The sequence below is a fragment of the Peromyscus eremicus genome, chromosome 6, assembly GCF_949786415.1.
Source record: "Peromyscus eremicus chromosome 6, PerEre_H2_v1, whole genome shotgun sequence".
Classification (NCBI taxonomy): Eukaryota; Metazoa; Chordata; class Mammalia; order Rodentia; family Cricetidae; genus Peromyscus; species Peromyscus eremicus.
The window spans coordinates 18,458,759-18,471,337 of NC_081421.1; the positions used below are offsets into that span (position 1 = coordinate 18,458,759).

The 12,579-nt window shown below is 36.7% G+C and overlaps 1 protein-coding gene across 2 annotated transcripts in view; it reads left to right on the forward strand.

Moving 5' to 3' along the window:
* The window catches only part of Hltf (helicase like transcription factor), a 96,864-nt gene that overhangs the window by 13,070 nt on the left and 71,215 nt on the right, over nt 1-12,579 (forward strand). For both annotated transcript variants that reach the window (XM_059265268.1, XM_059265269.1), the window contains exons 8-10: nt 3,530-3,625; nt 6,226-6,295; nt 7,175-7,268. In XM_059265268.1, the coding sequence (XP_059121251.1) occupies nt 3,530-3,625; nt 6,226-6,295; nt 7,175-7,268 (260 nt within the window). The remainder of the gene's footprint in view (nt 1-3,529; nt 3,626-6,225; nt 6,296-7,174; nt 7,269-12,579) is intronic.

Below are 12,579 nucleotides of genomic sequence, written 5' to 3' on the forward strand. Positions count from 1 at the left end.
CAAAATACATTAACATTAATGAGTATATAAGTGTATATTCCTAATTTTCTTTTTTCTTTTCTTTTTTTTTTTGGTTTTGTTTTGTTTTGTTGAAAGAGGGTTTCTTTGTGTAGTTTTGATACCTGTCCTGGATCTCGCTCTGTAGACCAGGCTGGCCTCAAACTCAAAGAGGTCTGCCTGGCTCTGCCTCCCGAGTGCTGGGATTAAAGGTGTGCACCACTGCTGCCCAGCTTTCATATGGTTTTTCAAATGTAGAGGTCAATGATATCAAATTCAGTTCCCATCATTGAAAAAAACAGTAGAAAATAAAGTAAGGCCCAGTGTAGATGTAACCAACCGTCTTATTAAATAAGAAACACAGAGCCGATTCAGAGAAGAAAGCCAGGAGGTCAGAGCTAAGAGCCTTACCCTTCCTGCTTCAGCGATCCTCTTCAGCCAAGAGAGCTCTCCTAAAGGGACCTACTTCCTGTGTGCTTGTCTTTATATAGTCTTTCTGTTCTGCCTTCTCATTGGTTGTAAACCCAAACACATGACTGCCTTGTCACTACCTGTCTGTAGAGACTTCCAGGTCTTTTATGGTTGGGATTGAGATTAAAGGCGTGTGTCTCCAATGCTAGCTGTATCCTTTTACACACAGAGATCTACCTAGCTCTGTCTACCAAGTGCTGGGATTAAAGGCGTGCGCCACCACCGCCACGCTCTTGCTGTGGCTCTAATAGCTCTGACCCCCGTGCAACTTTATTTATTAACATACAATTAAAATCACATTTCAGTACAAATAAAATACCACCATAGCCCAGTTACTTCCTGCTGAGGAGCTTGCACCTCATTTTGTGCTTTAAAAAAGAAGTCCTTTGGTATTGGCAGTAATGTCAACAACAAGAGAGAAACAGTAGTCTCACAACCATCTTAGAACCTGTTTAGCTCTACTGGCCTGTTTGTTTCTTGCTGTGCTTTTGCTTTAGACCTGCTTGGCCAAGAGAGGCATCCTCAGATTCCAGAGAGTGAAATTATTTTCAAGGACTGTGCTGATGATGCCATAGACTTTAAGGTTATCTGATTAGGGGGCTTAACACCAAACTAAGCTAGGACAAGGTGGATGTCCCTTCTTACAGATTCCCTTACTACTAGAATATAGACACTGGCTTTATGTCATGACTGTGTGACCTCAACTTCAATGTCACTAGGTCTGCTGAGAAATTTAGAAACAGTAATGCAGGCTCTGAAAAGTTTGACTTAAGTCATGAAAAGTTAGACAGGAGCGATGGGATGTTAGATGCTACCACAAGAAACAAAACAGTTGTGGGGACAAGTCAGATTGGAGCCATGACAAGTGTGATAGAAATTCAGAATGTGGTAATAATAAAGTAGATGAAGAGAGTGGGACAGGGGTTGGGATCAGGACCAATAGGCCTGATAAGGTAGACATGAGAAGAGGACAGAAAGCAGTGCTGCCATCTCTTAGAGCAGTCTTCTTACGTGCAGCACAAGAAAGTGGTAAGCTGAAGACAGTTAGACCCCATGGTTCACCTCATGCTTAGGTGCCACTGGGACTTCCCAAGTGGAGTGGGGCCATGATGGGCAGTGACATTGATATTGATATTGATTCTTCTAGCAGTATCCATCCCCATTCCTAGGGGCTGTACCCTGTTAACACTAAGGTTCCCTACTCAGAATTAAACAGTAGGACAAAACCTTGACTCCTCAGACCCCTGGCAGTTTTCTTGCTGCCCTCTTCCTTTCTTCCTTTCTCCACCCTGGGCATGAAACCTAGGGCTTCAGCCATGTTAGGCATGGATCCTGCCTACTGTCCTACACATTTAACTCCTCTTGGTGTCTTTAATAATAGCTTTTCTGTGTTAGTAAAGAATACAGTGTTATTTGAAACCATATTCTAGTTCAAATACTGGGTATGTAGCATAGTAGATATTTGTGACTGGTTACCATGGCCATTCCTGTGGGTTTGGTCATAGAGCTGTCACTTTGAGCTCTGTAACTTTTACAGTATTAGGCATTAAAATAAATAGTTTTAGAATATTAAAAGTAGCAATAGACAAAAACTTATATAAGTAGCATATTTTAAAGACAATTCTAAATAATAACAGCTTTTATAAGAATGTCACTGTTTAGTTTTGCAAGTTGTTTTGATGCTTAGGTGGAAAAGTGGCAGCTGAACTGTCAAATTATTACTTTATTTGGTATGTTGGGATTGTGTTGATTTTTTCCTTACAGATATTGTAAAAGGAAAAGTATTGTATTATTAGTTGCTTTTCTTATATCTATGATATCATATCAGACTTCAGAGAAGAATTTTTTTTTTACTTTCAGTTCTGGGAGTTACAGTCCATCATGGGGAAGGTACAGAGGCAGGAATTTAATAGATAGTCATATTTTGCCTATAGTCAAGAGGCAGAAATGGATGCAGATGATCACCCCAATCTATGGAATGGTGCCATGCACAGTTAGAGTGGCTTATCCTACCTCATTTACCTAGTCTAGAAACTTCATTATGGACATGTCCTAGTTGTCTTCCAGGAGATTGAAGTTCCTGTCAAGTTAACAGTCAGTATTAATCTCACAAGTGTTTTAAAAGCTTTTAAGATAAAATACTAAAATTCAAGTATTTATTCATTAAAGGAACTAACCACTAGGCAATGATACTAAATTTATTGATTATCATCTGTGCATGTTGTACATTGACTGTTTCACTTGTTAATGATTCTAAGATGAGGCTTGCCCATTGGAAAGTACTGATTGTAGACCTGACATATAGTGCATTTCATCATGCAGCGTTTAAAGCTTATATTCTTTAACATTGCTACTGATCTTATGAGAAAAGCAGTTACAATCTTTGCAGTTGCTTTAGTCATACTGTAATGTTGAAGTTTTGTAACATTTTAACTTTTGACTAAAAATTGAAATTAACCCTTACAAGAAATACTGTTGTTTTCCTTAAAGACAGTTTCTTACACCTTATATTGATTACTTTCAAGAAAATTCACCCTAGACACTCAGTCAGTTGCCTGTTCTTTCAAGTAAAAATAGTGTGTGAGTGTGTGCAAATATGCATATAACAACTGTAATGATAAAAGAGGCCATGAGTTTGAAAGAGAAAGGAGGGGTTTATGGGAGGGTTTGGAGGGAGAAGATGATGTCTCAAAAAGGGCGTGGGTAGCAGTGCCTGAGAACTGACACTAAGATTCTTCTCTGGCCTCTATACATGTGAATATTAATTAATATTAGTTTCATGATAAAAAATGATAGTTCATTGTAGAGTGTTTGTCATTCAATAAAATGACCTTTCTCTGTGGGGCTTATAGTCAATCATTTAGTAACTTATAATATGGTATAAGAAATATTTTCTTAGCTAAGTGAAACACTTATTTTTCATTAGCAATTATATTGTTTAATAATCATGCATGCTGTGGCTTTGACTTATACTCAGTGTTTTATTATTTTAAAATAGGTTTTGAAATGTTTCTAGATGGGTTTTAGAATCTGACCATTTGTCTTTAAAAATATTTCAAAGGGCAAAACTCTTACTGCCATTGCAGTAATTCTTACCAACTTTGCTGATGGCAAGCCTCTTCTCAGTAAAAGAAGCAAGAAGAATCAACCAAGAAAGGTAAAGGAAGTGTGTTCTGTGAAGGCTGATTTACTGTAGAAATTTCTATCTCACTAAAAGTAGTTGACAGCTAATTAATAATAGCTGATCTTCTTGAGATGTGATTAATGTTTTTTATTTATAATGTGATTAATGTTTTTTATTTATAATAGTGCTTATTAAAGTGTAAGCACCAATTTCTGAGGGGGTGCGTGTGTTTTTGTTTATTTGTTGTTGTTTTTTGTTGTTGTTTTTCAAGACAGGATTTCTCTGTGTGACAGCTGTAGCTGTCCTAGAACTAGCTCTATAGACGAGGATACCCTTGAACTCACAGAAATCCACCTGCCTTTGCCTCCCAAGTGCTGCGATTAAAGGTGTGTGTCACCACTGCCTGGCAGGGGTTGCATGAATTTTAATCCCAGTACTTAAGGCTGAAGCAGGTGGATCTCTGAATTCATGGCAATCTGATTCCAGGCCAGTTAGGGCTACATAGTAAGACATTATTTCAAAACAATAACAATAAAAAAACAAGTTAAAAAAACCAGAAGACACAAATAAACAAACAAATAAAGTATCATATTTGTCTTAATTCTATTGCTGTGAAGAGCACCATGACCAAGGTAATTTACAAAACAAACGAACAAACAAACAAACAAATAATTAATTGGGTCACTTACAGATTCAGAGGGTTGTCCATTATTATCATGGTGGTGATCATGGTAGTAGGCAGGCAGGTATGGCAGTAGAACAGCAGCTGAGAGCTCATTGTTGCTGGCGTGGGTGGGGGGGGGGGGGTGGGGATGGTAGGCAAAAGAGAAATTAGAAGTAAACTGTTCTTACCTAAAAATCCTAAAAGTCTGATTTACAAAACAGTGCAAAGATGCTTTCTGTATTTTACTTTTCATGTACACTACTTTTCCTTAGAGCTTATTATTGAATTTTTTTAAAAATTTTTACTTTTACTAGGGCTTTAGTATCTCATTTTTTTTTTCTATAAATACTACTGCTTTATCTTGTTAGCTTTGGGAATTCCAGAAAAGAGAGTATGGTAATGGTAGCTCCATTATTTACTGAATGGAGAATCTTGGTTTGAAAATTTAGTGTGGGAGCTTTTTATTCTAGTGTAAATCTCATCTCATGATTTTTTTTTTCACAGTGACATTTATATTTTGAGAGGGTTTTTTTGTGTGTTTGTTTTCATTTGGAAAGATTAAGACCAACTAGTTTTCATTTTTTTTTAGTATAGTGGGAGATTACATTCATTGCTTTTCCTCATATTTTAAGGAAATGTCAATATGTATAATTAGAAAACTAACTAGGAAAGTGGGTTTTTTTTGTATTTATTGGATTAAAACATTTTTATACAAGATCTTCCCACCTCCCTTCCCACCCAATTTCATATTCTTTCTCTCAAAACAAAACAAAAACATAAAAAAGGGGGTCAGCATGGGGGTGGTGCCAAAAAAAAAAAAAAAAAACTAAAAAGAAAAGGATACTTAAACAAAGCACTGATAAAAGCAAATAAAAAAATGGAGTCCATTTTGTGTTAGCCAACTATTTCTGATCATGGGGCCTGTTCTGCAATGTGGTTTATATATCTAGTGTCTCACTTCATTGGAGAAAACTCATTTTCTCTTTCCCAACAGGTATGAATTGCAAATCACTTGTTGTGTAGGGGTGGGACTTTGTGTTTATTTTCTCTTCCCCTATGCTGGGATTTTGTCTGGCTTGAATGTGTGTAGGTCTTGTGTGTGATGTCACAGTCTCTGAGTTCATAATGTACGTCAGTCCTGTTGTGTCTGGAAAATGCTGTTTTCTTGGAGTCATTTGACTCTTAAAGTTATTCTGCCTATTCTTCCACATAGATCCTCAGCCTTGAGGGGAAAAGTTTGATAAGGACATCCCATTTAGAGCCGAGTCCTTCAAAATCAATCACGTTGTATCTCTTTATTACTATCTACTACAAGAAGAAACTTCTCTCTGATGAGAATTGAGCAATGCACTGATCTATGGGTATAGCAATATGTCATTAGGAGTTGTTTTTTTTTGTTTTTTTTGTTTTGTTTTTTCATTAGGAGTTGTTTTATCCCTATGTTCATTTAGCAGAATAATAGCAGTAGGCTTTCCCCTAGGCCCATTACCTATCTAGTCTCAGGTTCTGGGCTACTTTAGCAATGCCAGGTATGGGTTCTCTCTCATGGAATGGGCCTTAAATCCAATATTAAAACGTGTTTGGTTACTCTAATAACATTTGTATTATCATTGTACTAGTATATCTTGCAAGTTTGTCATTATTGTAGGTTGCAGGGCTTAAAACTAGACAATACTCATGATTCCTTTCCTACTCTGCTAGTGTACATAGTCCTTCCGGCTCCATAAACATCAGTAGGAGTGAAGCTTCTCATAATTTTCATTTTTGAGATACTAATGAAAAAATTTAAATCAATTTGTATATTCTTTTTTGCTTTTTTACCTCCTTTTTAACCATTTTTAAAATGGTGATCTATCTGTTAGCATTTATAAGTAATCTTCGTCATGTAAAGTAAAGCAATATAAAACAAAATTCATCTTAACATCATTTAAAACTGGTATCCCATTGAAGAAAATGCCTTTTTATGTAGGAATACAAGGAGGAGACTGGTAAACTCGGAGGGAGTAATACTGACAAAGAGGCAGATGAACTAAGCGCAGGTGAGTTGTAGTTGTGAATATGGTCCGACCACTTTATGGATATATATTTTCTCACCTATTGTAATTCTATTTTAAGTTTTGTAATATAAAAATTTAGGATCTCTTTTTCTAAAGAACCTTGTGAGGATTCGTAATCAGAAAAGGTTTTGTCAAAATAATTGATTGGTTATTAGTATACCAGTTAGAAAAGTTAGGGAAAGTGTTTTTAATTGAGAGAAAAATTTCTTCAAAGAACAATTTAAAGAAAAAATAATGTTTTGTTTTAGAACTTCATTGTATATACAGTGCGTTGTGGGAAAATTGAGAATTCAAGAATAATTATATAAGTTAGCATTCTTAAGATTGAAGCAATACATAAGCAAGTGGGTGGGGGGGTAGAGGTAAGAAAATTAACTTATAATAAGTAATGGCATCAAATTTTCATTGCAAATTAGTGAAGTTCTCTGGGAAGAAAATGACTGGGAGGACTAAACAGTGATAAGGAAGGTTGCTAAGTGACAGCTAATGTTTGGAAATACAAATGTATATTTAGCATTTTATTAGGGTCTATTAGTGTCTGTCTGTCTGTCCTCCTTCCCTGTGTGTACGTGTGTTGTTTTTGGTTTTTGTTTGTTTGTTTGTTTTTGTGATACAGAAATAAATTCAGCCTCTGAGTTGGGTGGTGACTGTTGGAAAAAGACCTTTCATTTGGGTCATAAAAAACTGAAGGTATATCTCAGTGGGAAAATACTAGTTTAGGAGAAATGCAGAAAGAGTTCCAGAGGGCATGAAAGTGAAGTTATTAAAGTTCAAGGTTAGTTATGGAAAAATATTAAGCCTTTCAGAGAGATGGTGTTATTATAAGACATTTTGATAATTCTGTGTGTTTCTTTGAAATAGAGCCATCCAGATGTAGTGAAGAACCTGGTGTTTCAGATATTCAGGAGAAGAATAAGTATCCCATGTCAGAATTGTCTAGCTTCTGCCCTAAAAGGTAAAGTGTTTAGGTTTAGCTCCATGGCATGTTTGTTTTCTCTGCCTTCTTGTAAGAGAAAGAAATGAGAACTGTATTTCAGTTATAAGTTACTTCAAATACATTTCTAATTGTAGACTGCTAAATCACAATGACAGTATAGTGTTCTTATTTTAAAAGTAAAAAGTAATATTACTCTATAAAAAATAATTTATTAATTCTTAAATCATGCTGCCAGTCTTTCCTATTCTTCATTCCAAAAGTGAAAGTAATATTAATCTATACAATAAATGGTTTATTAATTTTTAATAATCACTACCACTTTCCTTTTTTTTAACCTAGATTTTCTTAATGAGACACTGAGATTTTTCCTTTGGATTTTGGGGGATAAAATTGAAGGATGTGTTTGGAAGACTTAACACAGTGTTCTTTGCTCTTTTCAGAAAATTGTGGAGAGTCAACACAGACTAGAGTGTAGAGAGAGTTTGCATAAAAGATATTATTCTCGTTATATCTTACCTTGAATCTGTTAACTCTATAAGCTTCATTTACCCTTTCAACTAGGTATAGGTACCAGGCTTTTGTTATATAGTATGGTCTCCCATCAGTGTACATGGATGTGATCTTGTGTCTAAATCTCCACTAGCAATTCCTCAGCACCAGTCACAAAATACGGTCTAGTTGATGATTCCGTCATTAATCTCCTCTTGAACTGAACTCAAAATCATTACTTACTAGTTTTTGTTTTTTATTTAGAAATTTTTTCATTTTATTATTTTATGTGTATAAGTGCTTGCCTGTATGTATGTCTGTGTGCCACATGGGTGCCTGGTGCTCAAGGAAGCCAGAAGAGGGCATTGGATCTCTTGAAATAGAAGTTACACATCACTGCAAGCTGCCATGTGGGTGTGGGCAATTGAACCCAGGTCTTCTGGAAGAGGAGCCAGTGCTCTTAATCCCAGAATCTAGCCTGATTTCCTTCTTCTGTAAATGCCAAATCTTAAAACTGAACTAGTCATAAGCCTGTGTAATATAGCACTGTTAGGTAGAATAGATCAGATGAAAGGAAATTAATATATAACAAGGAAAATGTGTACAACAGCAGCCAGTGTATGTACTATAGCCGATACAGACATGCTTATTCTTCAGAATGGTAGTATTTTTAGGTCTTTTGTATACAGTCACATTTATGCTATATAGTCAGTTATATTTTATTTCCATTTTCCAAGTGAGGAAACAGACATAGTTTGGTGATTTGCATAAAGTCATAGCAAGTTACTAGTAGAATGAAGATTTGAATCTTGGTAGTCTAATTCCAAAGTCCATTGTTCTTACTTACAATTTATGCAGTGATTATATAATGAATTTCCTCCTTGAGGAGATTTCTATCAGGATCCAGAACAGATGCTACAAGCGGCTAAGGATTCTAATTTGAGGGATATTCAGTGAATCTAAGCACACTGAGTTCGTTAGTCCATTCACCTTATTCTTCTAAGTCAATTCTATATCTACACAGTTTCTTTTCTGTTCTCTTACTTAGCACCTCTCAGTCCCTCCTGTTCTCAGTCCCTTCTGTTGTTCTCTCATGTATATCTAGTTCTTTCCATCTCAGTCCTCATCTTTGTTCTTCTCCATCAGTTCTCTTGTTGCTGTTCTCTCATATCTATCTAGGTCTTTTCCATCTTCTTCCCTTCTTTGTTTCGCTAAGAATATGAACACACACACACACACACACAAAATCTCCATCCATTCATTAACAACTTGTTAGTAAAAACTACAAAGTAAACTCTCAGGGACAAGCATTCTGATAAGCGTCACACTTGGCAAAGACTTGGTCAGCTTAATTGGTGATTGATAACAGCTGTAGATTGTAAAAAGTACTGGCTATCTCTTAAAGGGATAGCTACAAAGGTTACAAGGAAAGAAATTAAACCAATGAGAGATTTAAGGAAAAGGCAAAGAGTATGTGTACTACTTTATGTGATTAATAATATCCAGATACGGTTAGTCAGTTAATAGCCTTTTTCTGTTAGTTACCTGAATATCAGGACCTACATATAATTAGTCTACTGAGCCTAAAATCTTGCATTAAAAACCGGTGTAGAAATAAATACAAAGTGTTAATTGTTATTTGAATCAGAATGGGGAGATGCTAGTGGAGGAAGCTTAGGGCAACATAGGTGCTATTGATCTCTTGAAGCACTAAGATATACCAAGGCCAAACACCTGCACTATCACTTCTGGTTCACTATAATTCTTCTGAAGCATTTTGATCTAACAAGGCCAGTCACCTGCAATTCCGCTCTGTGAAAGTTCTATGAAGACATTTTGTCTGTCTAATATTTATCTTGTCAGTGGCTAAGGATGGAGAACAAGACCTCTAAGTGCCTACAGTCCACATGGAACAATAGATCTAGTATGAAGCACATTTTAGTATGTTTCTATTCTTAAAAATTGTAGAGTTAAATAAGAAACCATCTTCTAGACTATCCACAATTATGTGTGCCCATAAGATTGAGATGCATTCATGAGAGTGCATGTACACGTAACATGGAAATGCACGGTAAATGGGGAGAATCATAGCTGTTATTACACAAGAAGTTTACAACAAGAGACAGCCAGTTCGTTCAAAAGGCAGTAATTCCATAACGCCTTGTATGATGGTTTCCTCTAACAGAACCCTTAGTTCTGATAGGTTGACCTTCTGAACTCTAGTTGTCACTGCTGTATACTCCATTTGCTACCAGCAGCTATCAATAATTATATTTTCCCTGTTCTTATCCTCTTATAACTCCATTTTCAAAGGCCCTATCAAGATTTTCTTTAATTGGTGTGTATTGTACATATGGGTAGGCTTCATAAAGACAATATTTTTCAATACTAGGTACTTTGACCATATTCATCCTCCATAGCTTGTCCATCTTTCTCTTCTTTCTCTGTTTTTTTTTCTTACCTCCCTCTAATTTCTTTCTTCCAGTATCCTCTTTGCTTTGCTGTTATATAAATATGTATGGAGAATTTTGAGTATATATGGCTTTATATATCTTTGTTCAATCTAAGATCCACAAAATTTATTTACCTTTCTGAGTCTGGCTTATTCCATCCATTTTCTTTCCATGATTCATTTTTCTTTATGGCTAACACTATTGTGTAGATGTAGCATGTCATTTTTACTCATTTGGCTGTTGATGATACATTTATGCTAGATGCATTTTTTTTTTAGCTGCTGTGGATAATGCAATAGTAAGTACTGATGTGCTTGTATCTCCATAGTGTGTTAACTCACAGTCTTTTGGGTATATGTGCAGGAGTGGTATAACTGGGCCATGCAGTAGTTCTATTTTTAGCTTTTTGATGACCTGTTATGGCTTCTACAGTGGCCACACCAGTTTACATTCTCAAAGCAGCATTCCCATCAGCATTTATTTGTTTAGTATTTTTCTTTGTTTTTTTTTAAATTTCTTTATTCTTGAGAATTTCATACATGCATGCAGTGAAATATCATCATACATGCCCCCTATTTATTCCTTGGGGGAATTGAATTCCGTGCTCAATTTGTCCTTCCTCCTTCTGCTCTTTTCCCCTTCCTCTTCCTCTCCCCCTCCTTCCTCCTCCTCTTCTTTTTTTGATAAACCACTAAGTCTAGTTAGTGCTGCCCATAGATTCATGGGTATGGGACCATCTACTGGAGGATGGAAAACCTAACAGTAGCCACACTCAAAAAAGAATGGTTCTCTTTCTTCTAGCAACTATCAGCTTCCATTAGCTCCTCAGGAAGGGGTGGGGCCTGGAGAAAACCTCAATCTGTGTCAGGATTTTAACTCTCCTTACTATGTTCAGGTAACCACAGTTGTAGTGAGTTCATGAATTTGATAGCTTTGTTCCTCTCCATCTACCCGCTCATACATTGTTTTTTGCCTCCTCTTCGCCAACATTCCATGCCCCTTATTAGAGAATAAGGGATGACAGAGATGTCTCACTTAGGGCTGAGCACTTAATCTCTTATTTTCAGCACTTTGATCAATTGTGAATGTCTGCACTGACTGCAGTAAACTGCAAAAAGAAACTTAGGTGTAAACATATTTAGAAGGTAATTTGACAACATGACCATTTATCAAAACAATAGTAGGTTCTACCTTAGGGCTTTTGAGCTTCCCAGCCAAGGGCTTTTGATCAAGATACTTTCCCTCTCAAAATCTATCAATATCTACTAATACAGCAGGGAGAAATAGGGCCCTATGAACTCCTCTCCAATATGACTGACTGTTGACAGAGCTAGTGCAGACCCAATGAATCTCTACCCATCTCTCTGAAGCTATTTATATATGTTCATTTGCAGACTATTTACAGTCACTTACTGCATGCAGGTACAGACTATCTCAGTGTGGTCACTTGTGTGTATACAGGTGATTTTCTCTATGTGGTCACATACCTCAGTGTAGGTACAGAAGATGTCTGAGCCAACACTTGCATGAGTGCAGGTATCATATTATCTCTACACTGTTATATGTTTTCTTCTCACTTTGGCTTGGTGTTTTCTGGTGATAGGAGAAGCTTTGTGATATTAAACTTCCTGTGTTGGTTGATCTTTATTTTGTTTACCTTACTTCCAGAGGTTGTACTTTGTGGGCATTGTAACTATAGAAATGTCTGTCAGTCTGTAGACACTAGAAAGGGATGTCAGCAAGGTTTGCAGTGTTAGGTGCCCTAGTTAACTTTTTTGTTTTTGGTTTTTTGAGACAGGGTTTCTCTGTGTAGTTTTGGTGCCTGTCCTGGATCTAGCTCTGTAGACGAGATCCACCTGGCTCTGCCTCCCGAGTGCTTGGGATTAAAGGCGTGCTCCACCACTGCCCAGCTCTAGTTAACTTTTAAGTTCTTGATACTTCATGCCCTACTTCTGAAGAACCAGTGAGTCTTACTCTAGTCCATGGTTCAGACCCTATTGCTACTACTTAAGAACACTGTGTGCTTCTGGTCAGAGCTCCCACCCACCACCACCACCCCTGTTAGAACTGTTTTGCATTCCAGGACTCAAAATAGTCTCCTGACACTTGTCCTGGGTGATGCAAAGAGGAGCTCTGCATGTACTTCCACCAGGCTGCTAACAAAGCATATGTCTTTTTAAATGACGTGTTACCTCTGCTCCAGCCAAATACTGAAAGATATGAATGTGGAATATGTGCCCCCAAATTACTGTCTGCTGGAACTGTAAATCTTCTCAGTGATGTGGCTGGCATTAATGTACTTCCTGTGGCTTTGTTTGTTTGTTTGTTTGTTTTGTCTTTGGATTCCACGCTGACTCTGAAGATTTGCACAGATGTTGTACAAATTG